The sequence below is a fragment of the Carassius auratus genome, unplaced genomic scaffold (genome assembly GCF_003368295.1).
Source record: "Carassius auratus strain Wakin unplaced genomic scaffold, ASM336829v1 scaf_tig00014694, whole genome shotgun sequence".
Classification (NCBI taxonomy): domain Eukaryota; kingdom Metazoa; phylum Chordata; class Actinopteri; order Cypriniformes; family Cyprinidae; genus Carassius; species Carassius auratus.
The window spans coordinates 21,160-44,853 of record NW_020524518.1 but is presented as its reverse complement, the minus strand read 5'-3'; the positions used below and the strand labels follow the sequence as shown (position 1 = coordinate 44,853).

At 34.9% G+C, this 23,694-nt stretch overlaps 1 protein-coding gene across 1 annotated transcript in view; it reads right to left on the bottom strand.

Annotated features, from left to right (window-relative positions):
• The window catches only part of LOC113074449 (protein kinase C-binding protein NELL2-like), a 43,120-nt gene extending 26,912 nt beyond the window's left edge, over nucleotides 1–16,208 (bottom strand). Inside the window, exons 1-12 of the mRNA XM_026247294.1 lie at nucleotides 15,890–16,208; nucleotides 15,103–15,231; nucleotides 8,853–9,003; nucleotides 7,484–7,657; nucleotides 7,286–7,382; nucleotides 7,113–7,185; nucleotides 6,953–7,035; nucleotides 6,093–6,221; nucleotides 5,012–5,114; nucleotides 4,404–4,495; nucleotides 3,566–3,668; nucleotides 2,083–2,217 (exon numbers count right to left, since the gene is read on the bottom strand). Coding sequence (XP_026103079.1) covers nucleotides 2,083–2,217; nucleotides 3,566–3,668; nucleotides 4,404–4,495; nucleotides 5,012–5,114; nucleotides 6,093–6,221; nucleotides 6,953–7,035; nucleotides 7,113–7,185; nucleotides 7,286–7,382; nucleotides 7,484–7,657; nucleotides 8,853–9,003; nucleotides 15,103–15,231; nucleotides 15,890–15,941 — 1,321 coding nt within the window. The 5' untranslated portion in view covers nucleotides 15,942–16,208. The remainder of the gene's footprint in view (nucleotides 1–2,082; nucleotides 2,218–3,565; nucleotides 3,669–4,403; nucleotides 4,496–5,011; nucleotides 5,115–6,092; nucleotides 6,222–6,952; nucleotides 7,036–7,112; nucleotides 7,186–7,285; nucleotides 7,383–7,483; nucleotides 7,658–8,852; nucleotides 9,004–15,102; nucleotides 15,232–15,889) is intronic.
• Between the last annotated feature and the right edge of the window lie 7,486 nt (nucleotides 16,209–23,694).

The following is a 23,694-nucleotide window of genomic DNA, read 5'->3' as shown; positions in this document are numbered from 1 at the left end:
CACCCACTCTCTCCTCCTCAAGAACACTTTATATAATCTTCCTCACAATTTTTTCTCTGTTTAAAGCACAAACTCATGCTCTTAATCAGCATATTGTCTCTTTTTTTCTTTAATAGAAAATATCATTTTCATCATCAGTTTTTTCTAAGATTATTCTTAAAATAAAAATCCACCCATTCATCCAAGCAATCAACCAACTTGTCCCATCTAGGGTCCATTTTTGGCTGCAGGCAAAACAAATTAAAAAAATAAGTAAAATAAAATAAAATAAAAATATATTCTCTGAAAACAAGTCTTATTAATGGAGAGGCATTACATTTTTTTTTGAGAAATAATAATTATAATAATAGCCTTTGCACACCAGTAGCTTTAGCAATGGACTGTTAAAGTCGATTTTTCTTTTTAAGATGGTGAAAACATAATATCAGTCCATCAGAGCAGTGTGTTTGGATTAAAAGTGAATAGTGGGGAGAATATGTTTAAAGTCTTATCTGTCTCAATGTGTCTTCTAAGGAGAATTCAGTACTTAAAATTAGGAGAATAAATTCCCTCTTCTATTCTGTAATTGAAAATGCAATGCCTTTTTTGGCCACTTTTGTTCTAGAAGACATGAATCCCAAATTAATAATTTAAAGTTTATTTCAGTGCTAGCACTGTTATCATTTATAAGCCTGAGGCTGCTACCAACTACAGACTGCAACAGTCAGAATTGTTCCACAAACTAACAAGATAAAAAGTCTTTCATATAGAGGCCATTGTCAGTTATGTAATTCTGTTAAAAAACGTTATTTTATCCCAGCTTAATGTGTGAGACAAATATAAACCACTGATTAACTGCAGCAGAAAGCAAAAACACATAAATAGGTTTTTCCCTGTTTCTATGGATCTTTCCTGACCTGGTATCAAAACAGGCAAGATCAGCATATTTCCAAATGCTAAACGAGTCAAACAGTGCTTGATAAAGAGTGCTACTATGACCCAGCAGGTCACACTGAGGCTGGCCTTTGAGCCACATTACTGTAACAACAGTGTTGTGTATATTCTCTCAGACATTTACAGAAGCTTTCTGTGCATTTCTGGTGACCAAAAGTTTTTCTAATGTCACTTCCCCCAAAATTGTCTATTGACTGTCTATGCTGGAAGCATCCTACTGTGACTCACACTGATAAAGGTGAAAGTCACATTATGACAAAGTAAGCTATTTGTCTCCACATCACTTTAAAGTGCAGTCATCTCAATAGATTTTTCACAGCTTAAGGTTTTCAATTAAACTGCTTTCAAATAACTTCCTTGAAATCCTAAAGGGGAAGTCAAAACTGTTTATAACAGACTTTCTGCTTCACAACATGTTAATTGATGGATTGAAGTTGTGTGGATTACTTGTGGATTATTGTGATGTTTTTATCAGCTGTTTAAACTCTCATTCTGACGGCACCCATTCACTGCAGAGGATCCATTGGTGAGCAAGTGATATGATGCTACATTCCTTTAAAACCGGTCTGATGAGGAAACAAACTCATCTACATTTGGATGGCCTAAGGGTGAGTACATTTTCAGGTGAATTATTCCTATAACAGGACTTAAAAACCTAACCAAAAGAAAACCTCTTGCATGTTTTCAAGCAACACCAAGGTAAAACTATAAATAGTCATTGGATTTATGTGTGAAAAGAGATATCCGTCTCATTCTCGCTGGGCTTCCATGTATGTTAAGACAAGGGTACATCCTATTAAAAGCCAGCGAGCCACAGGAACCCTCCTTCACATCTGTACACACACTCGCACAGCATGAACTCTAGGGTTCACAATGCATTAATTACAGCTGTAAGGATAATAGCGGTGCTGAAATATTAATTCTGCGAGACACTAAGTAATCACCAGTCAACAGCTTTCGTCGGCAACTCCTCCATCTGTGATTGCAGGCAATTTAGTGATTTGTGAAAGCCGTTATTTGCTTATACAAAACAGAAATTACTAGCAAGCAAATCTGTGGGGGGTCAAATAACAGCTATGACGGTTTTGATGGATTTAGAGTTTTATTTGTTTGTATAGTGTTAAGAAACAATCTTTGGGAGTTTAATACCTTGGCAGTAGGCGCTGTCGTCCCTGAGTGCATGGTAACCTTCTTTACAGCTGCAGAAAGCTCCTGCTTCTAGGTTAATGCAGTCCGAATTCTCCACGCAACTGCGGCTGTGATCCTCAGCACAAAAATCGTGCCCTAAAAGTGAGATAGATGGATTAGAAGTGCTATGCAATGCATAATCTGATATTTATAATTTATGCATTATATTTACACAATTTACCCTATGTATTGTGGTTAATACAAACTTTACATTCAACTGGGAGGATTTTTTTGTTCACATACACCTGGCTATTAGATTTTAGTAGATATGCATATTGCATATCCTGTGGTGTGACAGGCAATATACTAAATTATCTAAAATAATTTTAAATAGCATTTTACCAATTATTTTATAATTGTTAATAAATTACTTCTTAATGAGCTTTTAATTGGTCTTTTTAACTTGTCTCAACAAATCTCCATTAAACAAAATCAGTTTACTTGAGATGCAACTTTGCATTTAAGATATTAAGGTTTGTTTTCAGAAATTATTTATTAAACATAAATGTATTTTGTACTATTGGACTTATTTTTTAACTTGTTTATACTTAAAACAAGTGAACAAAATTAATATGAGGTTTATGCAGTGTTGTTTGCACAAATAAGCTGATCTTGTTTTTAGGGATTTAGATATTCTAACTTGAACATTTGATAAAAATCATTATTAAGAGTAGTATATTTTGATTATATGATCTCAAATTAATAAATGGTCTGTTTGTGGTTTTAGCAACCTGTCATAAAGCAGGACCCTTTAAAAATATAGAGTGAAGTAATAAAAAAAGATGTACATTCACTTATATATTCATATAAATTACATGATTAAACAATTACAATTAAACATAAAAAGCAAATACTAAACAAAAAGCAACCCTAACAAAACAATTTAAAAAAACAGTTCAGAAGTGTTAAGCCTTATTCATACTGTCAGTCCCAATCCGATTTTTGTGCATATCCGACTGGAATTCGATCATATTTAGCATAGGAACAGCAAAAAAAAAAAAAAAAAAAAATCACATGAAATTCAAATTGTACAAATCTGTTTGGAACTACATTCATATGTGGTTTGAAATCTTATTCAAATTGCATTTCTGGAAATATGTCTCAGTCTGACCGCTCAGACTTGGCATAGCTTTTTCACTTTCTCAAGCCACAAACATGTCAGACGTTTTTTGTAGAAAACATGCTCTGTGAACTACGAAAGGTGTTGAAAAGTTGAGAATATGCTGCCCTTTAAAGTCACTGTTAAACTAGGTGTCATGTGTGTGCAATTATATGTGTGAAGACTGCAAAAATAGATGAGTGGTGTCATGCACAGTCAAGGCTTGTTATTGAGCACAAATCTAGTTTGTGTGTGCAGTGGTAAAAGGTGGCTGCCCTTAATATGAATCCAATCAGTTGAGCGTGGAGGGTGTGTGTTGTTCCTGCGTGTGTTAGTGTGTCACACCTCTGCACACTTTACAGCAGCGGTCTGTGAGTGTGATCTGCTCTGACTCCGGGCAGTTTAGCTCTGGACAAGAAGTGATCTCAACCCTACGCATACTTTGATCCTGCAAACACACAAACAACGTTTTTATTCAATTTATCCTGCAAATAAAACTGAAAACTGGGAAAATCCAACTTCTAATGCTAGATGCTAGTTTTGAAACATGGTAGCTGTTTTTAAGCTGGTCTAAGATGGTTCAAGCAACATTCCAACTTCCATGATAGTCTAGATGGTTTTTGGAACATTTGGATAAACCAGTTAATGACCAGCTTGATTTTCAAATTTTCAAAATCAAAGGTTGCCTGGAATTTTGCCTGAATCCATAACCAGGCTGAGACGGATTTAATATTCTGCCTGAGATTCTAATTCATAACCAGGAACAGACAGATATTGAATTCCAATGCTGCTTGGAATTCAAATTCATGACCAGGCACAGACAGAATTTAAATTCAACCGCTGTTTGGAATTCAAATTCATAACCAGGCCAAGAGAGAATTCAAATTCCGCCTGAAATTCAAATTCATAACCAGGCCGAGGGAGAATTCAAATTCTGGTTGAAATGCTGCTTGGGATTGCAAATCATAACCAGGCCTAGGCACAATCTTCACAGCAGAATTCAGATTTCAGCAGAATCTGAATTCCGATTATTCATGGGATTCCAATTAGCATATCCAGGCAAGAGAACTAGGAATTTTGTTTAAAAAAAAAAAACAAGTGCAAATAATTATGGAATAAGTCTGATTTGTCTGGGTCTGTTGAAAATTTCAGATCACTGGCCTGCAGTTCCACTAATTCTTACCCTGCATTCAAACAGCAGACAGTTTCCCTTAGAGTCATGTACGCTCTTGCGATCACCTTCCACGTAAACTCTTCCTCTGAACAGACACACGGCTAAAGCAGAAAAAGATATACAGAGAAGAAAAGAGCAAAAATAAGATCCAGACAAGAAATTAAGAGGAAAGAGCCAAAACAAAGTGCTTTAGAATGTAAAGCATCGATCAGACAAGCATGTTAGATTAAGCCTAGCAGAGCGCAGTGTTAAATAAAGCCCTGGTTATCAGTCAAACTGCTATTAGCTTCTGCACATTAGCTCCGCTCACTCAAACACTACACACCGCACACTGGTTTTGAATTATTAATGATACCAGCGAAAACGTGTGAATGTGTTGTGTGTGTTGACATTCGCATTTGTGGCAGCGGTATCCTAGCAACACAGGGATCTGGTCACTTTGTTATCAAGACCGCAGCTTGATTATATAAACGATTTTGGTGGAAAGAAAGATAGCAAAGAGAGATGATGAAGATATAAAGGAGCAAACATGAAACAAAGGGACAGAGAAGAGAAATATGCACCTTTATACATGCATGGCCTCAATTTTGTTCGTGTGTGTTTGTGTGTACACTCACGCTGGCATTCTTTACAGCAAATTCCAGGCATGTAGATAGGAGCTGTATCAGGGGGACACTGAGGTGGTGGGCAGAAAATACTCTCGCACTCCACTGTGCCATTCTGTAGGTGGAAAACGCACACACTATCATCATCAGTAAAAGAGCTTCATAATCACACGATTCTGCAACATAAACTGACAGAATGCTGATGGCAAATCACAAAGCTAAGTCTTCAAAATCCTAAACTAAACTAAAACAAAGCTCAACAAATACTAAGGTATGAAGCAACTAATCTTGACAGTTTGGCTTGCCAATTTCCTGTACTGTTTATTGATACATATTTAGTATTTTTTGTCTAGTTTTCTAGTAAAAAATATTTACAAAAAAGCCAATGGTGTAAGAAAAATAAAGATTTTTTTTTTAAATAAACACTGATAAACTTGATACTGTAAATAAATATGATTAATACATATAGATATTAATATATCTATATTGATATATGCATATAATTATAAAAAATAAACATTAAAGTATGAACTGAAATCTTATGATTCTCATACATGAAAACTGATCTTAACATATCTAGTGAATGTATAATGCGTTTGGATATCATAGAGCTGCTAATGGGAAGGAATTGGTAATGAATTGTTTTGTGAGAGAATGCAAAGTTTTTTGAGGGGACATAATCATTTAGCAGGAGAATGCAAATGTTTGTCAAGAGAATGCAAATGTTTCTCAAGAGAATGTAATAGTTTTGTGAGAATTACAAATGTTTTGCATGTGAAAACAAAGTTTCTTGAGGAAATGCAATACTTTTTAAGAGAATGCAAAGGCATTGGCCTCTTAGAGGCTCTGTAGGATATTGTGGAAACAAGCTCCCACAGTAGTAACAGCAGAAGTAGTCAGATCACATCACTACTAATTTGCATAATTTGTATTGTCACTCATGTCATCGCAGCTATTACTAAAAGGAATGACTTCCAGTTGCTTTGTCACTGAAAATTGCTTTCATTGAGAACGGTTCTTGTGTTTGTAATTTGGAGAGCCATCTGTTGTTTAAATTCCTAATTCACCCCATCCACGCAATACATGAACTTACTGAGCATGTACAGTTTCTGCATCCATCTATCCAAGCATCATCGTCCCTGTATATCTCTCGATTTAGGGTGCATGTCCTCTCACAGTAACAGCCATCCAAGTACTTCATCTTCTCTTCGGCAAGTGCCAACTACAGCACAATGAAGACATGAGAAAGAAGAGAGGGTGAGACTGAATGATGAATCAATAGAGGGAGGCGATAAAAAAAATGACAAGCAAGCAAAAAAAAAAAATATTTAAGAAGGAGAGGGAAATAAGAGATTTATGATAAAGGCAGCTTTGGTGGTGTTCACTATAAACAGACTATATAGCACATAAAACTAGTGACATTCAAACCAGTACTATAAACATTGCATAGTGGAAAGAGAATCGAGTAAGCACCAATAAAATGAGACAGATTAAACAAAAACAATTTTACATTTTAGAATTAAATATAATGAAACACACTGAATTAAATGTAAATTTTTCAAGAAGTTGTAGTATAAGTACTAGTAGTGAAATAGAATTGACATAATAGCCCTCATTTAAAGTCTTTTAAACTCTTTTGTCATTTTGCTCAAAAACTAAAAAATAACACTTAATTTTAACATATACACTTCTAATCCAGTCCCATACAATTCATGCTGAAAACTGGAATTTTCCTGCTCAAATGATTTATTTATTATTCATGTAGCCCCAATGCAAATTGATTAAATAAACTTCTATATTACAAATTTAAATTCATTGCACAGAATGAAATCAAGGTAACTGTGACAAAAAAGAACAACTGTTTTGCATTAGTACAGAATAATAAAAATTGAGCAAGCAGCAAAATCAAGTTAAAGATTTTAAAAGAGTACATTTTTTAAAAGCTTACAGTACCTTGCTTGATGTTTTAGCCAAAATATCTTGAAGTTCCATGATCTTCTGAACCAGCCCATGGAAATCATTACAAGTGGGACAAGCTGCAAAAGTGGAGGGAATGCATTACCAGCAAGTAAACAAAGTGCATTGGTATTTTTTTCTGAGCGTATGCACTTACTACGGTTGAGATCTGGACACTGGATGATGTATCCATGGGGTACGACTACCAACTGAACATCTTGCATCACTCCCTGAGAGAAAAACAGAAAGAAAGTTAGAGATGTAGACAAGATAAATGAACAGTATTACATATTCTATGGTCTGTTTTCAATGTACAAGATTATGTTGTACCCTGAAAAACCCATGGGCGTCATTTCTTTGACCAAGCCAGATGTTCGTTCCTCTGGGAAAGTCCATAGATGGCATCTCCACAATCCTTTCGTAAATTCTGAAAAGCAAGCCAAAATAAAAAGCAACACATGAGTGGCCAATAATAAGGACTACTACAAGGCATTCAAATCTGTCTCTGGTGGTTCTCAAGCCATTCACCTGTTGCAGTCAATATGGAGCACCACTTGGGTGGCGCTGAATGCCAGGGAGACTTTGTGCCAGTGTCCATCTGCTAGACCATAGGGGAAGACCTCTCTCTGCTGCCGCTGGTCTGAGGTTTGGAAGAAGAGACGGATCTCATTACGCAGACCGCTGCTCTCTACCTCCAGAAACCTGAGGAGGAAGCCAAGAAAACAGATTTACCCTTGTGAAAAGTCATAATCAAGCTTAAAATCTAAGAACTCCAGGAAATAACTGCTGCCAAAATGATTTCTGTTAGCCCTAATGTTCCCATGCACAAGACTTCAGCAGGTTAAGCTGCCAAGAAGTCATTATTAAATTCTGGAATGTGGCAAAGCCGCAATAATGCTGCCCAAGGGAATGTATAGTTTTGAATGAATGTGAAGAGGAGCAGTGATCCGTGAATCTCTTGGCCTGGACTCTGAGTGCTGACCTTAGAGATGTGGTAAAATCAATACTGTGTGTGTTTAAGAAATGTCAGTGGACACCCCAATCAGAAGTGTTACAGACATCCCATCATGAAAACAGATTATGTGTTCCTCTGAGGAACAGTAAATCAAAACAGAAAAAAAAGCACAAAGGTTTTACAGGAGCAAAAGCCTACCGGAAGAATGAAAGCACAAACAGCCAAATAGATAGACAAGCAGAGGGATGGATCAATGGAGGGAGGGAGTGAGGGGGGAGGGAGGGAGAGATGGATGGAAGGATGCAGGGATGATGGAGGTATGGATGGAAGGAAGGAAGGAAGGAAAGAGGGAGGGAAAGAGGGGTGGACAGATGGATGGAAGGAAGGAGGGATGGAAAGAGGGGATGACGGATGGATGGATGGATGGATGATGGATGGAAGGAAGGAAGGAAGGAGGGATGGAAAGAGAGGTGGATGGATGGATGGATGGTGGACAGAAAGACAGACTGATCAACCAACAGAAGGAATAGATGGACAGATGGACAGACATACAGACAGATAGATGGACAGACAGACGTACAGACAGACAGACAGACGTACAGATGTACAGACAGACGTACAAACGTACAGACAGACAGACAGACAGACGTACAGATGTACAGACAGACAGACAGACAGACAGACAGACAGACAGACAGACAGACAGACAGACAGACAGATAGATAGATAGATAGACAGATAGATAGATAGATAGATAGATAGATAGATAGATAGATAGATAGATAGATAGATAGATAGATAGATAGAGGAAGGGAGAGAGAGAGAGAGAGAGAGAGAGAGAGAGAGATGGAATGGATGGAGAGACAGACAGCCAGGCAGACTGATTGAAAGATGGAGGGATGGATGGACAGACAGACAGACAGATAGAGATAGATAAGACACCTCTGATCTCCATAGTGGATGGACAGCAGCACTCCGGAGCTGAACTTCTCCTGTTTGAGGGTCAATAGAAGAGTGAACTCAGTTCTTCCTCTCAGCTTCTGAAGAATTCTCTCTGCTACCTTGAGGGACACTCTTGCATTCCTTAATGTGCCTGATGGAGAGAGTGACAAAATCAGTGAAGGAGACATTAATTTCTCATTCGAATCAATTTACATGCATTATATATTAAAGAATATATTACATGCTTTATATATTATAGATCCCAGAACAGGTCACACAGATGTGTTTGATCCATTCAACTCTGTGTGGCCAAGCTACAGTACGTATTCAACACAACCATCAGCATGTAATTGAATTTGTTAAACATTTAGGCTACTGGTATCAAGCAAAGTGGCTTAGAGGCAGAAACAGCCTTTAGTTTCCTGACCATGATGTAGCTATGGAACTAAGATGGGTGTTTTAAGCCAATGAGGCCAACTGGTGATATTTAAGTTAAAATATCCACTCTGGAGCCAGTGTGAACACTGAACTAAACGGAATAAGTGAGCATGATAAATACCAAGAGGTTAAAGTTTGGTTGGTTAGTATAGTCCGGTTAGTGCCAGCAGGTAAAAACAACTTTGCCATCTCAAACAGCATTTATTGCCATTAATGTCATTTTGTGCTAAAACAAGATATAAATAACATATATTTTATATAATTACATATATTAATTGCTGCCTTGTGACATCACAGACCAGCATTGTTGCTACGGGTTTAGGACAATGAAAAGAATATATACTGTATATTTACCAGTTCAAGAACTAAAGGCCAAAGTTGGTGGTCGCTGAGCAACAACCATTGAGATGAATGGGAATTCTAGAAGATAACTTTCTCAAGGTAATAAAGCTATACTTGGAGCATACAAAGGACAATTTTAAGGAAAAGATGATTTGCATCATCTTTTCATTAAAGATGACTTGCAGGTCATGTTCTAACACCGATGAGAGTTGCAATGGAATGGAAATAGAAAAAGCAGAAAGAAAGGAAACACATTGGGAAAGCTGATGAGTTGGATGAGAAGGAGACAGGAAGTTGACTGTCTCCTCAGGGATGAATGTTTAAATCAGTCCTGTCAAAATATAAAAAATGTCTGGGTCTGATCCTCTCACAGGAAAAAAAAAAAAAACATGCAACCCACACACACTCGATCACACATAAAGGCCAACTGTTAGCTATTGTCATGTAAAGCTCAGGGGAGCTGTAAGCCCCAGCCATGAGCCTATTGTACACCAGGAATGAGGCGGAGTTTCAGCACCTTCATTAATCAAATACACTGTACGACAGTGAGCTGAAGCTAACCTGGTAACCTCGACAATCCACAGAGGACACCGCAGCTGATCTAATGGATTCCAGGACAGTTCACAAGTATCAAATTAAAGTCCTCTGGGGAAGGGCTAGGAAAACACCTTTATTTTGGAAACCTCTCTGAATCGATTGCCCTTGGATCGACACTTCGTCTCAGATGCACTATTCTTCTATCCCACTCATCATTGAGGGTTGTAATAAAGTGCTGTAAATCAAAGGCAAGTCATTTGATTGCAGCATTTAAGGGTCAGAGAGCAGCTGGAAATCGTTGATGGCTTTCTGCAAGGAAATTATGCAGATTACCAGTAATGACTCTCTAAATAAATATATTTAAAAATAATTAAATAAATAATAATAATAATAATTACAAATCTGTACAGATAAAGAGTTAGCTCTAAATAAATAAATAAAAATGTGCAGAGAGTTATCAAATTATATATATATATATATATATATATATATATATATATATATATATATATATATATATATATATATATATATATATATATATATATATATATATATATATATATATTATAATTAAATAAATGGCTACAAATCTGTACAGATAGACTAGTCAGCAAAACATTACACAAATAAATGTTGCAAATCTGTGCAGACAGTTAGCAAAATATGAATATAAAATCTGTACAAATTTTTTAATATAAAGGAGCTAAATATTATAAATAAATATAAATAATTAATTAAATAAAAACAAATCTGTTACAAATCTGTAAAAATTTGTACAAAGTCAGCAAAATATTGAATTTTAATAAATAAAGTTAGTGAGCTAAATATTTAAATATAAATATAAATAATAAATTAAAACATTTTAAAAAATGCATATCAAATACATTTAATAACAAAAAATATTATTTTATCTATCAGTCAGTTTTTAAATAAACATTAAAGATTCTAGTTTATCTCGTTCTAGTTATCTCATTTAAGGAACATTAGACTATCTAAATTCCAGGCCATGAGTACACAGTCACCACTGAGCACAAAAATATTCTGAGTCTGTAATCAATCTCTCTAAATGATCAACCACCACAGCCCTGCTACGCCTCAAGAGAACCAATAACTTCAATACTGATAAATGAGAAACGGGCTCCTGGGAGCAAGAAACACACTGTGATGCAAATTATGTAACTCGGGTGACACCATTCTGGCAGAATTGAAATAAAAAAACCTTTAAGAAGATTGCTGGTGAGTTTTCCTAATGATGCTGAGTATCCGTGCCACCAATAATATGATCAATTACATGTAAAAAGCGCTTAAATTGATCACAAGTCAGGCTACTTATGATGCAAGCACTTAAAAGTGTGTCCAACGTATCTTAAGTTTTCTTTTTTTAAGTCAATGCAATAAATAAATAATTTACAACTGATGAATTATTCAAGGCCTGTTATAATGACAAAACGAGCAAGCTACTCTCCTCAAGTTAACATTGCATTAATCAGAAGACAGAGGTCTATTATTCTGTGACTCAAAGCAGTGGTTTGGTTTGTTGAAATGCCACAGATGCATGTATTAAGGGAATAGTTTTCACAAAAATGAAAATTAATTTACTCACACTTGTGCCATTTTAATTTGATAAGCATCTCAATTTGCGTACTACATATGAAAAAAAAAAGTTAGGTTTGAAATAACATGAGGGTGAAGTATTCATTTAAGTCCCTGCGAAATATCTCATCGACCTGCTGCAGACACAAAGTCGAGACATGGAATCTCAGCTGGGGAATGCAGGATGAGTGATACAAGTGAAATATAGTATTTGTCTGGTCCAGACTGCATCAGTGCACTTAGCAGATGTCCCTCTTGGCTGCTGCATGCTCAAATAGCGCATGAATGAGCAGGAATCTGAACCTGGCACTTAAAAGATCCAGCAAGCACAGGTCTGACAGAAGAGGTACAACTGAGCCAAACTTCTTTCTTTTATTGATTGCTTCCGCACTGCTCTATCCATTGACTCATTAAATCATTAAGTCAGGACAAGTTATTTAATGAAACACAGCTACACTCAGACTTGCAGATGTATTTTACCCATTCTGATGTTTAACATGAAGTTACAACAGTTCAAGGGTATAGATTCAACTATAGGATCAGTTTGTGTTTGTGTCCATAAGATAATTTTTGTTTGAAATAGTATAGAAATAGAAATAACAAAGTAAGCTTAATAAAGTTTTTAAAGGGATAGTTAATCCAAAAATGTAAGTTCTGTCATTATGAACTTAGTCTCATGTCATTTCAAACATAAAAGGTGACATTTTTAATGTAAAATCACATTAACATATTAATAGCGGTCCAAATGCCTCATATGACCAACATTTAAGTCATTATTCACTGATAATCTTCCCATCCAGTAACTGATTCAGTCAGCTGGTTAGTTTAATTCATGAATGAATCATTCAGGATTTGTGAACTGAATCAACAGATTCATTAAAAAGAATCTACTCAGTTATTGCCATTTTTCTGTCTTTGCTATCAACTGACTTCTACAAGACATATGGACCAATTTTATGATTATTTTTGGAGCTTAATTTGACATTTTGGAGCTTGACAGCCTCATTTCTCATTCGCTTTCATCATATTGAATATAGTCTACAGAATATTTCAAAATTCATGTTTTGCATTCAATGAGTAAATACCGACAGATTTTTCATTTTGGGTCTATACCTTTCAATCCATTCTCCAAGATTTTATTTTTTATGTAATACATATACTATTTTCCAACATATATAACTACACTCTCAGTTAAAAGGGGCAAAGCTTTCTTTGAAATGTTCCCTTAAAGTACAAAAGATGAAAATGTACATTTTTGTACCTAATTTACCAGTTAATTGTACAGTACATATTAGTACCATTTTATTACTTTACAAGTACAAAGCAGTGCCTTTTGTGGTACAGCTTTTGTCTGTGAGCGTACTGTGACAAATATATAACTGTGATAGAAAATTACTCATACCATGATACAAGATTTTGTTCATACCACCCACTTGCACTTACTCAATACAACAATATCTGTCTACAGGGACATTATAATGTGTTTATCCTTGAATTATCTTTAATATCTCCTCCTCCTCCTCCCCTCTTCTATTTTCTTCTTTCTTCTCCTGTATAAACAGCACAGCATGGATGTCATTAATGGACATTGATAGGTCTCTCATCTGCATTCTGCACATTTATGACCTTGTCTTGAAGCCTGTCTCTTAGATCCCAATTCCACAATCCCACTGGCATTTACTGGAGTGCCAATCAATACTGTTGAGGTGCCATCTTCCCAAATTAGAACAAGACTATTGCCTCCACTCATATCAAATGCTTCTGCTTATCCCAGAATGTCAGACTTTTTTTCTACCAAATATGCATGCATCCTAAGTCTGTCTAATGCAATGTTTGTGTGTGTATTTATGGGTGTACAGTTGCACATGCACAACGTATACAATATGAATACATTCCCCTGAGCAGCAACATCTCATACACCATTCATACTGCAGTGCGGAACAGAAGTGATGACACAGATGCTGGCTAATTGCAAACCTAGAACATTACTGCATGCATAAAAATCTGTCATCATCGTAGGTCACGGGAGTGGTGACAGCATAGCGTTTTACCCTTTTAGTAACTAAAAGGTTGGTGGTTTGTCCTAAGGTGCTTAAGAGTGGTTGAGCCAGAAAGCAGAGAATGGCCATCACCATTTTGCCCTTGAGCAAGACACTTAACCCCAAACTGCTCAAAGCGGGATATCAATCTGAATAAACAACCAGCTATAAATCACCAGAGGGACACCGATGCTATAGGAAGGTCTGCTAAAACAGCCCTCCAAATAAACAGTGGAATAGAATAGAAAAGAACAAAGGACAGAAATAGCAGAATAGTGCAAAATAGGAGAATAGAATAGAATACAAGAGCAGACACAGAACCAAATAAAGTAAACTACACAAATAGAGCATAAAATAATTAAATACAGCAGATATGAATAAAATAAAGGAGACAGAATACAGATAGAATTATGTATAATAGAACAGGCAAAGAATAGAATAAAACTAAATGGAAAAGAATGCAGTAGACCAGACATTCAATAAAACAGAATAGAACAGAATATATTAGATAAGAAATGTAATTGAATAAACAAAGACTATAATATGATAATGCAAGAGAAGACAAGGACAGAACAGAACAAAGCAAGGAATAGACAATAAATAAATAAAAAACAGTAGATCGGAAATAGAATGGAATAGAATAACGATTTAATAGTGAATAAACAAATAGAACATTCACATATCTGTTTTCAAAACCTAGCTGAATACTTTGGTTGGTAACTTATCTATTCATCATAGTTATAGAAAGAGCACAGTAGAAAAGAGAAGAAAAGAGTACGCAAGACTGGAAAGGGCAGCAGTCAATGACATGGAAAACTTAATTTTAAGAGCCCTAGAAACCGACTTCTTTGGTAACTGGTTCTATTTATCATACTGTAACTCTAGAGCCATAAACAGCATCATCCTGGCATTCAGAGTGAGCAGTGGAGCCAGATGTTATTCCCTTCTCTACTCGCCGTCCTCATTAACCACATCTCCTGAATGGGATGACAATTCTTTGATGGGCAAGAACTTGCTGCTCAACACAGGAGCCTGTTTACTCCTGGGATTGATGCTTCACTGTTGGGTTGATCCATTTTTCATGAGAGATTAAGTGGGATCTGGAATTATGCCGTTCTAAACCAGCTGTCTGCTTGGCTGTTTCCTCTCACCAGATGTTGACAATAGATTCCAATTCCTCTAAATTGATGAAGCTCACTGTGAAAGCTGCTGTTATGTCAGTTACACTCTGATACTAAAACAAAAGCAAAGAATAACATGCCAGTTCGATTGACTTGTTAAATACCAGTTATACGCACCTTCAAACAGATACGCTCTGGTCTCATTGTGGAACCCCTGGACCTGGGAAACTCCATCACTTGTCTTCACATTATCAAACTCCTCGAAGATATCCACATGTAATGCTGGATCAACCCCAAAACCTGAAACTAAGGAACATAAACATAAGGAATCACTTACAAACAGAATTGAATAAAAGCAATTAATATAATAATAGTGTTTAGTGATAATGTTGTGTATAGAAAATAAAACTTAAAAAAAAAATAGTATCATTACATATACAGATGACCACCATAATAATACATCTGGTAAAATAGAAGACCTCATTATATATATATATATATATATATTCAAGTTAATTAACACTGAGCATAATAAACAAATGCTCAGTTCTACTCACAGAAAATCTAAATTTAATACACATTTAATATTTTTACATATATTAAAATATGTAGCCTTGAATACATTAAATAATACCCCCCCAAAAAAACAGTATTTTACAGTATTGCATGCATAACTTTTTTTTTTTTATGGTAAGCTAATTTACAGTTTACAGGTATTTCACAGTTGCATTATTATTCTTTTAAATGTTTATTATTTGCTATACCAATTTTAAATAAGTTAGAACACATTTATACAGAATGCTTAAATATCTGTAGCTACATATGTCTCAACATTTCGGTTTCTCAAACACTGTTAGTATTTAGTGTGACCATCCACTAAGCAAAAAATAACTATCTCATAGCAGCACCCATCCTGTTGCCTAAATTAACTAGCGATAAAACATCGGACAAATACCAAGCTTACCACAGAAAAGTCCGACATTGCAAAACGCAAAATAAAGTTTGAATAATCCCATTGTGAAGGATGGGAGAGAAACGCCTATTCCATCATGCTGATGTTCTGCTGGATACTGAGCGAGATGGGCTTCAGTGATGCATCTCCAATAAACGCATCCTCAAACCCTCATTACACTTCGCCAGAACTTTAGCAAATAAACACGGGGAAATAAAGCAAGAATGAAAACTCCATGAAGCGAAAATTCAGCTTCTGGGGAGGCAATGTCCTTTTGTGAATGAGCTGTCAGTGGAAAGATGCAGGTGGCTCTGTCCTCCCTCACGACCAGAGAGAGAGAGAGAGAGAGAGATTGAACACACGCACCTGCAGCTCATAAATCCTGCCACCTGCTGGTCATGCACATGGTTCAGCCTATAAAAATTCATATAACATTTTAAAGTTTGCAGATACACACATTACGCATACAATATCACAATAATAGCTTTTATTAAAAGTCAACATTTTTACAAGCTCAAATACTTAAAAACCTGTCATTAATGAATTTTTCTACATGGGGGAAAAGAGCTTGTTTCAAATTTGTGGTTGTTTCGTGATTTTTTTTTTTTTTTTTATTAGGCCTATTCTTTCAATTGTTTAACGGTTTACATTTTGCTAAAAATCCATAAAATCTATTTTTATTTTTAATATAAACAAATTTCACCTGAAATGTATGAATTGTGTGGAATTTCACCTGAAATGTATGGAATTAGGCTATACACCATTTAAGTAAACATATGTGCGAGACTTCCGATTAATATTCCAATAAAGGTAAATAACTAGAAGAGTAACAAAGTGCAGTAATATGCGCTAAGAACCAGTGTGTTACAGTGATAAATAAAAAATAATACAATAACAAATACCAGTTTGTAAAATTTAAGCAGCATAACTGTTTCTGTTCAGCGAATGTCAGCGGAAGTCTTGGACAGTCAAGATACAAATGGACGCACTTATGTTAAAACAGGTATTAAAGTTATAAGATATTGAGGGTTCTTAAAATTACTGTGATCATTTTATGAAATGTATAATTACTGTTGGCTCATTTATTTACAAAAAATCTGATGATGATGATCCCCAACATGCAAATGACCTAAAATAACTAATGTAAATCAGTGGAGATGAACTGATTAAATATTCATCTACTAAAAGCATGGGAGAGATTTTGTTGCTTGGATATCCAGCGTTGTTTCACTGAAATAACTCAGACACGTTGCCATGGCATCTGCTGTGTATTTGCATATGGAGAAGGGTCAAAGAAGAAGGTCATGTGAGGCATAATTAATAATTGCAGGACCAATCAAACAGGCATTTTATGATGCGCGTCAGACTTGCACTAGTGATACATGTAGCAGAGCACTGTTTTCAAATGGCTGGCTTTCCAAAAAATGCTTCTTGCATCTGTTTTGTGTCCATGAGAATGTGGTTTCAATGCTTTGCATAAAAAAATAAAATAAATAAATAAACAAAAAAACATGCATTATTAATGAATCATTTGGATGGTGAACCTATAAATCTGATTACAAGATCCCACCATCACTTATTATTTATTAGACCACTGTATGCAATATACATGATATTAATCTAAATGCATATAAACCAGAAACCTGTGGTGAAAACAGAAAGAAAGTGAGAGAGAAACTGCTGGATGTCTTTGCATACACCTTTCAGTTTCCACAATGACAGCTCAAGGCATCAGTGAGACAGAAGGCAGCTTAGAAAGCAATCCACAGGGAGGTAGCTGTCCAGTTTGGGCACTACATAACAACAAGTGTTTCAGACAACAGCCTGTCTACATGACAATTTTTGTGGCCTCCAATAAAAGTAGCAGTTGGGGACTGCAGTATGAGTGCTGCAATAATTCTCTTCACTAGAGAGAATAATAAAAACCACACTGTATTTGATTGAGTGAGACAGAGAGTGTTTTTTAGTATACTCCTCTTTAAGATCCCCCATGGTTAAGGATAATATTTTTTATTTTGAGCCTTTTAACCTCTTAAGTCCCCTTTGGATGGTGGCGGTATGTTAGTTGGTCATTCAATATGTATTTTTTCTGATACGCAGCTAAAAGGGACATTTCTGAGGTTCTCTCAAAGTTATGAGCAGACGTTTTTTCCAGTAACATTAATTCTTCCAGCTTAGGCCCATTTAGGGTTTTTTCTTTTCTGAGTAGGAATTTGTATTTTTGACAGAAGAGGCTTCGAGTGCACATAAACTGTCATTTACCCTTAAAAAATGATACTCTCTAAACCTCTGCAAGTGCACAATGAAAACACTTATCTAATGCAGAAGTACAATTATTAAGGTGGAGTTTTATCATGATATAACAGGAAGTAGTATTTCTCATCTTCTAAAGCTTATAGTGCACATTCTTAATATATATATATATATATATATATATATATATATATATATATATATATATATATATATATATATATAATTGTGACTGTTACAATGCAGCCTGTTTTAAAATCATTCATAAAGAGTACAGCATAAGAACATATAAAAAGTAGTTGAACTGTACACTATTTAAGACTTGACATTGTCATACATTGCAATAAATTATAAAACGTTTTGAATGCAAGCAATACCCACATAATTACAACCATAATAATTAAACATATTACAGTAATAATAAACAATATGTAGATAAGCAACAAGTAAAAAGGAAGCAAAGTTGGCTGAGCAACAATATACAGTATAGATATACAATGCTGACATCTAGTGGAACAAACAGACACAGTTTCTCAGATATCCAAAGGTATATTTGTCTGTATGACTATGTGTGTGTGTGTGTGTGTGTGTGTGTGTGTGTGTGTGTGTGCGTGCGTGTAAATATAAATTTTGGAAATATAAATGTATTTAAATACACTCTATAACTCTAAAGGTCATTTTCACAAACATTATAGTTTTTTTAATATAGTGTATTTTTTATATATTTAATATTATATAAGTATATACAGTATATTTGTTTATTGTATACGCACACAACATATAAAATATAAAACTGTATTAATATATACATCATATACATTAATATATATAATATATACATATTTAATTCTTAAAAATGAATGTGCATAAAAATTCTATTTAAAAGCAATTACATTTTAGATATTTAATAGATAGATTAATATAACATATTTGTTTACTGCATATACTGTGTATAATGTAGAAATATAGACATTTTTTTGTTAAGGTGCACTCTGCATTCACAGGACCAGCTGTTCTGTGCAACTGACCAAGAAAAAAAAAAAAAAAACAGACAAAAGTGCCAGTACAAGGTGTAACACTGCTGGAGAAAAGAAAAAAAGGGAAAAAAACACATGTGAAACACCTGTAAAATACCTTAAAAATGACTGATTTTTGCAAAACAATTCAGTAGCAAAGCATATACTGTAGTTTGCATAATTTTCCATCTTGTTAAGTAAGTTACAAATAAAAAATAAAATAAAAAAGCATAAGGTAATTATAGTCCAAAATGATTCACATGTACTGTACACAACCTCAGCAATGACTACTCATTGCACAAAATAAAAAATTAGCTTACATCAGTCCACTTTACGCCATCATGATGAGCCATGTGAGCCAGTGCAAGCGGTCAAAGGTAGGTCTCCTTGCTGCCAAAACATAAGCGTGATTCAATAGCATGCGGGTTTAAGTGCTGCACACTACATGAACATGCAGCCAAATGTGAAAACCTCTGCCAACCCGTGTCATGCCATGTATGCATATGCAGCCTGCCAGTTAACATAACAACCCATCTGAACCAAAACACAAATGCAGCTAAGTGCATGTGGCCCACCAGAGGAGTCTTAATGCAGAACCTCTAAAAAGCAATGTTGCCAAATAAATCTGAACTGTGTACAGAGTGCTATGCTGGACTGTCCACCCACAACCTTGCTTTGATAATCAGCTGAGCAATACACACCATTTGTAAAAGCATTTAGACACTATTAAATATGAATTAGAAATTTAGTAAAATGTCATCACATTAGATAAATTATCTAAGGGAGTGGCATTAATTTGAAAGAATTATAATCTTTCAAACAAAGCATTTCACAAAAACTGAAGTTTAAAAATTATTTTAACTACGGATTTACAGATTCCAAAATTAACATTTTGAAATGTCCATTATTTTCATGTTACAATATTGTTGATGACTGGAATATATATATATATATATATATATTTTTTTTTTTCTAAATAAGTATAAAAAAAAAAGCATCATAATACACTGTAAAAAATAAACAATAAACAAATGCAAAAAATATCAAACTCCATCATAGTAACAAACATTATACTAAAACTAAGATGACATCAAACCCTAACGTGCATAACTAATAAGAAAAACAAAAAAACTAAGAAAAATATATTTAAAAAAAAAAAAAAAAAATTCTGAGAATGTCAATTTACAGTTTTTCACTGAAATTATAAGAGGACTTGATCTTTCACTTCCAAAGATTGTTAATGTAACAGTATTTTACTATAAAATAAATAGTGATGTCCAATTTGATTAAATACATTTGACATGAGCCTGGCCTTCGTTACATGTAAAGTTTCCAAGAGGTCAGGAAACAACATTGCGTATCTGGACATTTCTAAGAAATCTTTCCAAGTAGTTTTTGGAATGCTTTCATTTTTAAAAGGTTTAAAAACATACTGATTCTATTTTTGTACATTTATGTACTATATTGTCTAAAGTGCTCTTGAGAGTGCATTTGTCCAACTTTTTGTTTGTTAATGGGTGAAAATGTCACTCTGGCATTTAGCCACTCAGTGTACAGTATGATTCAAAATAGCTTTTTTTTTTTCTTTTAAGTTCTTTCTTTATGCCTGAACTTCCCATTTAGACTTTTAAAGAGTAAAAGTCATCACATGGACATGATTCATGTTTTAAACTCTTAACCTTCCTGCACGTTTTCAAAAGAAGGGTTCAAATGTCCTGCTTTGAAGAAGTTGCTGTCCGTGGTGCTGAATCCTCTTAGCTTTCTGCGTCCCATTTTATTTAGCAAACTGTTTGATATACAACCAAACCTTTTTATATTAAATAACATTCATTCAACCTCCAAACCATTTGTCCTACTATATGTAGAGTCATGGGATAAGCTAAACTAAACTAAATACTCAGGCCATACTAAAAGGGACTTGTCTGTATATAAGTCAAAATATATATTAATTTATATATATATTAATTAATTAATTTATATATATATTTCTATATCAGCCACCTGCTGATATAGAAAGAATTAGCATTTTTCAATAACCCCTTCTGCTATTTTTGTTTAGACCAGTGGTGTCAAACTTAATTCCCGGAGGGCTGGAGCCTTGCAGATTTTTGTTCCAACCCTGCTCCAACACACATACCATGTAGTTTTCAAATAAGGACTTGGTTAGTTGGATCAGGTGTGTTTAATTAGGGTTAAATCTAAACTTTACAGGGCTCTGGCCTTCCAGGAATTAAATTTTACACCCCTGACTTAGACAAAAGCGAAAATTGACCCTTTTTTTTTATGCAGAAAACAAGAAGCTAATGCATTATAAAAACCTAAACAATGAAGACATTAAGATATATTTGTATGTTACTAAAAATATATAACTAATTGATGATAATTGTTTAAATTCATATAATAATTGATACTTTTGAAAGGAACTTTCCCGATCCCACTTCATTACATGTCAGCTCTATGCTGTCCTATTATAATAAAGCAAAAAATAAATCTTAAAAAAAAAAAAAAAAAATTCTTACTAACCCCAAACTTTTGAATGGAAGAGTAATACTTCAGCAACAAAGGAAAACTATATTTAGTTGTAGATAAGGTTCATCTACAGAGTTATATCCATTCACCTGATCCCTATCCCTTCTGTCAGTTGCTTCACACATATCATCATATGAAGTGGCATTCTGTCCGTATACTATTTTCATCCCTGAACATTTGAGAGAACACTTCACTGTTTTATGACAGTTTGTAAGATTTTGTTTCTAATAATAGTCCCACAGCCTATCCAGCTGTCTGACGTCATATTTCCATCCTGTTTAAAGTCAACCTGTCATAGACACACATATCGTGTCTTGAGGGTTGGGTGGCGTATGATGGTCAACACAGTGGTACTGAACATCCAACCACACGAACACAAATGTCTGAGGGTCAAGTGTCTCTTACAGAGCACATGCAGCAAGACATGTTGAATTTAAAGAAATTATTTGCAAAATCAAACATCAAATTGCAATGATTGTTGGCTTTTGTCAGATCAGTGTGTTCACCCTGAGTGAACTGAGTCTTAAAAAAACAGAAGCAGTGAACAATGTGTTCAACTTAAGTGACTCTCAAAAAAAAAAAAAAAAAAAAAAACACTCAAAAATATCACATTTTCACTCTCTTCCTATTTCATACCTCATACAAATATTTTTATATTTTAAAAATATTCTCTTCTCCAAACATTTTAATTGAATCCTCCTCAATATTTATAATATAATATAATATAATATAATATAATATAATATAATATAATATAATATAATATAATATAATATAATATAATATAATTTTTTCTAAGAACTTAATGGTACAAGTGCAAAAATTATAGGATAATAACAATATTTTATGCATGTTAATATAAATAATTCCTTTATTTCTAACCACCATTTAATGTTACGATGCAAGAAAAAATGCATATTTTTTATTTAGTCTTAAAAAAACAGAAGCAGTGAACAATGTGTTCAACTTAAGTGACTCTCAAAAAAAAAAAAAAAAAAAAACACTCAAAAATATCACATTTTCACTCTCTTCCTATTTCATACCTCATACAAATATTTTTATATTTTAAAAATATTCTCTTCTCCAAACATTTTAATTGAATCCTCCTCAATATTTATAATATAATATAATATAATATAATATAATATAATATAATATAATATAATATAATTGTCATGATCCTGCCCTCGTGTCCTTGATTTTTCCTAGTCTTGAGGCAGGATCATGGCAGACCCGTGTTTTGTGTACAAGCACATGGCCTTGTCTTTGGGCCATGTGCTTGTGTTGTCTCGTTCCCTTGCCCCGCCCCCCTTGTTAACCTAGTCGTGTCTTGATTGTCCCATCTGTGCCACCTGTCGTGTCTTGATTGTTCCCCCTATTTAGATCTCCTAGTGTGCTCTGTCTTGCGTCGGTTCATTGTCATTGAGATTTGTACCTGTCATTGTGATTGTACCTCAACTGTGTACCTGTGATTGTTCCACTCTGTGATTGTTCCTTAAGAAGTGTTTGTATTACCGTGAGTGTTTGTTTATAGTTAGTATTTAGAGTCCTTGTTTATCTTGTTAGTCCAGTCCTGTTTTAGTTATTTAGTCTTTACCTTGCTCCGTGTTTTCCCCCTCGTGGGTTTTTGTTTTCCCTTTTTTGTTAAATAAATCCTGTGTTTAGTCACTTCCTGTCTGCACCTGAGTTCCTCCCTTACCAATACCTGACAGAATGAACCGACCACCAAGGAACTCAGCAGACAGGAGGCAATTCTGGTTATCATCAGCCAGCAAGCGGGATGGTTATGAGGGCTCTCGCCTAGTGGTGTTCCGGGGGACCAGGGGAGGTCGCTCCGGAGCAAGTGGTCGAGAGGAGGAGCCACAGAGGTCCCCCCCACCTACCCAGCTGCCAGCAATCCCAGAGGGTCGTGTCCTGGCCGTGGCAACCCTGGGGGATCAGGCAAGCCCCTCCCAGAGCCCTGAGGTGCCCTCCACAGCCAGCAGTCTCCCCATGAAACGAGGGAGACGGTTTTCATGG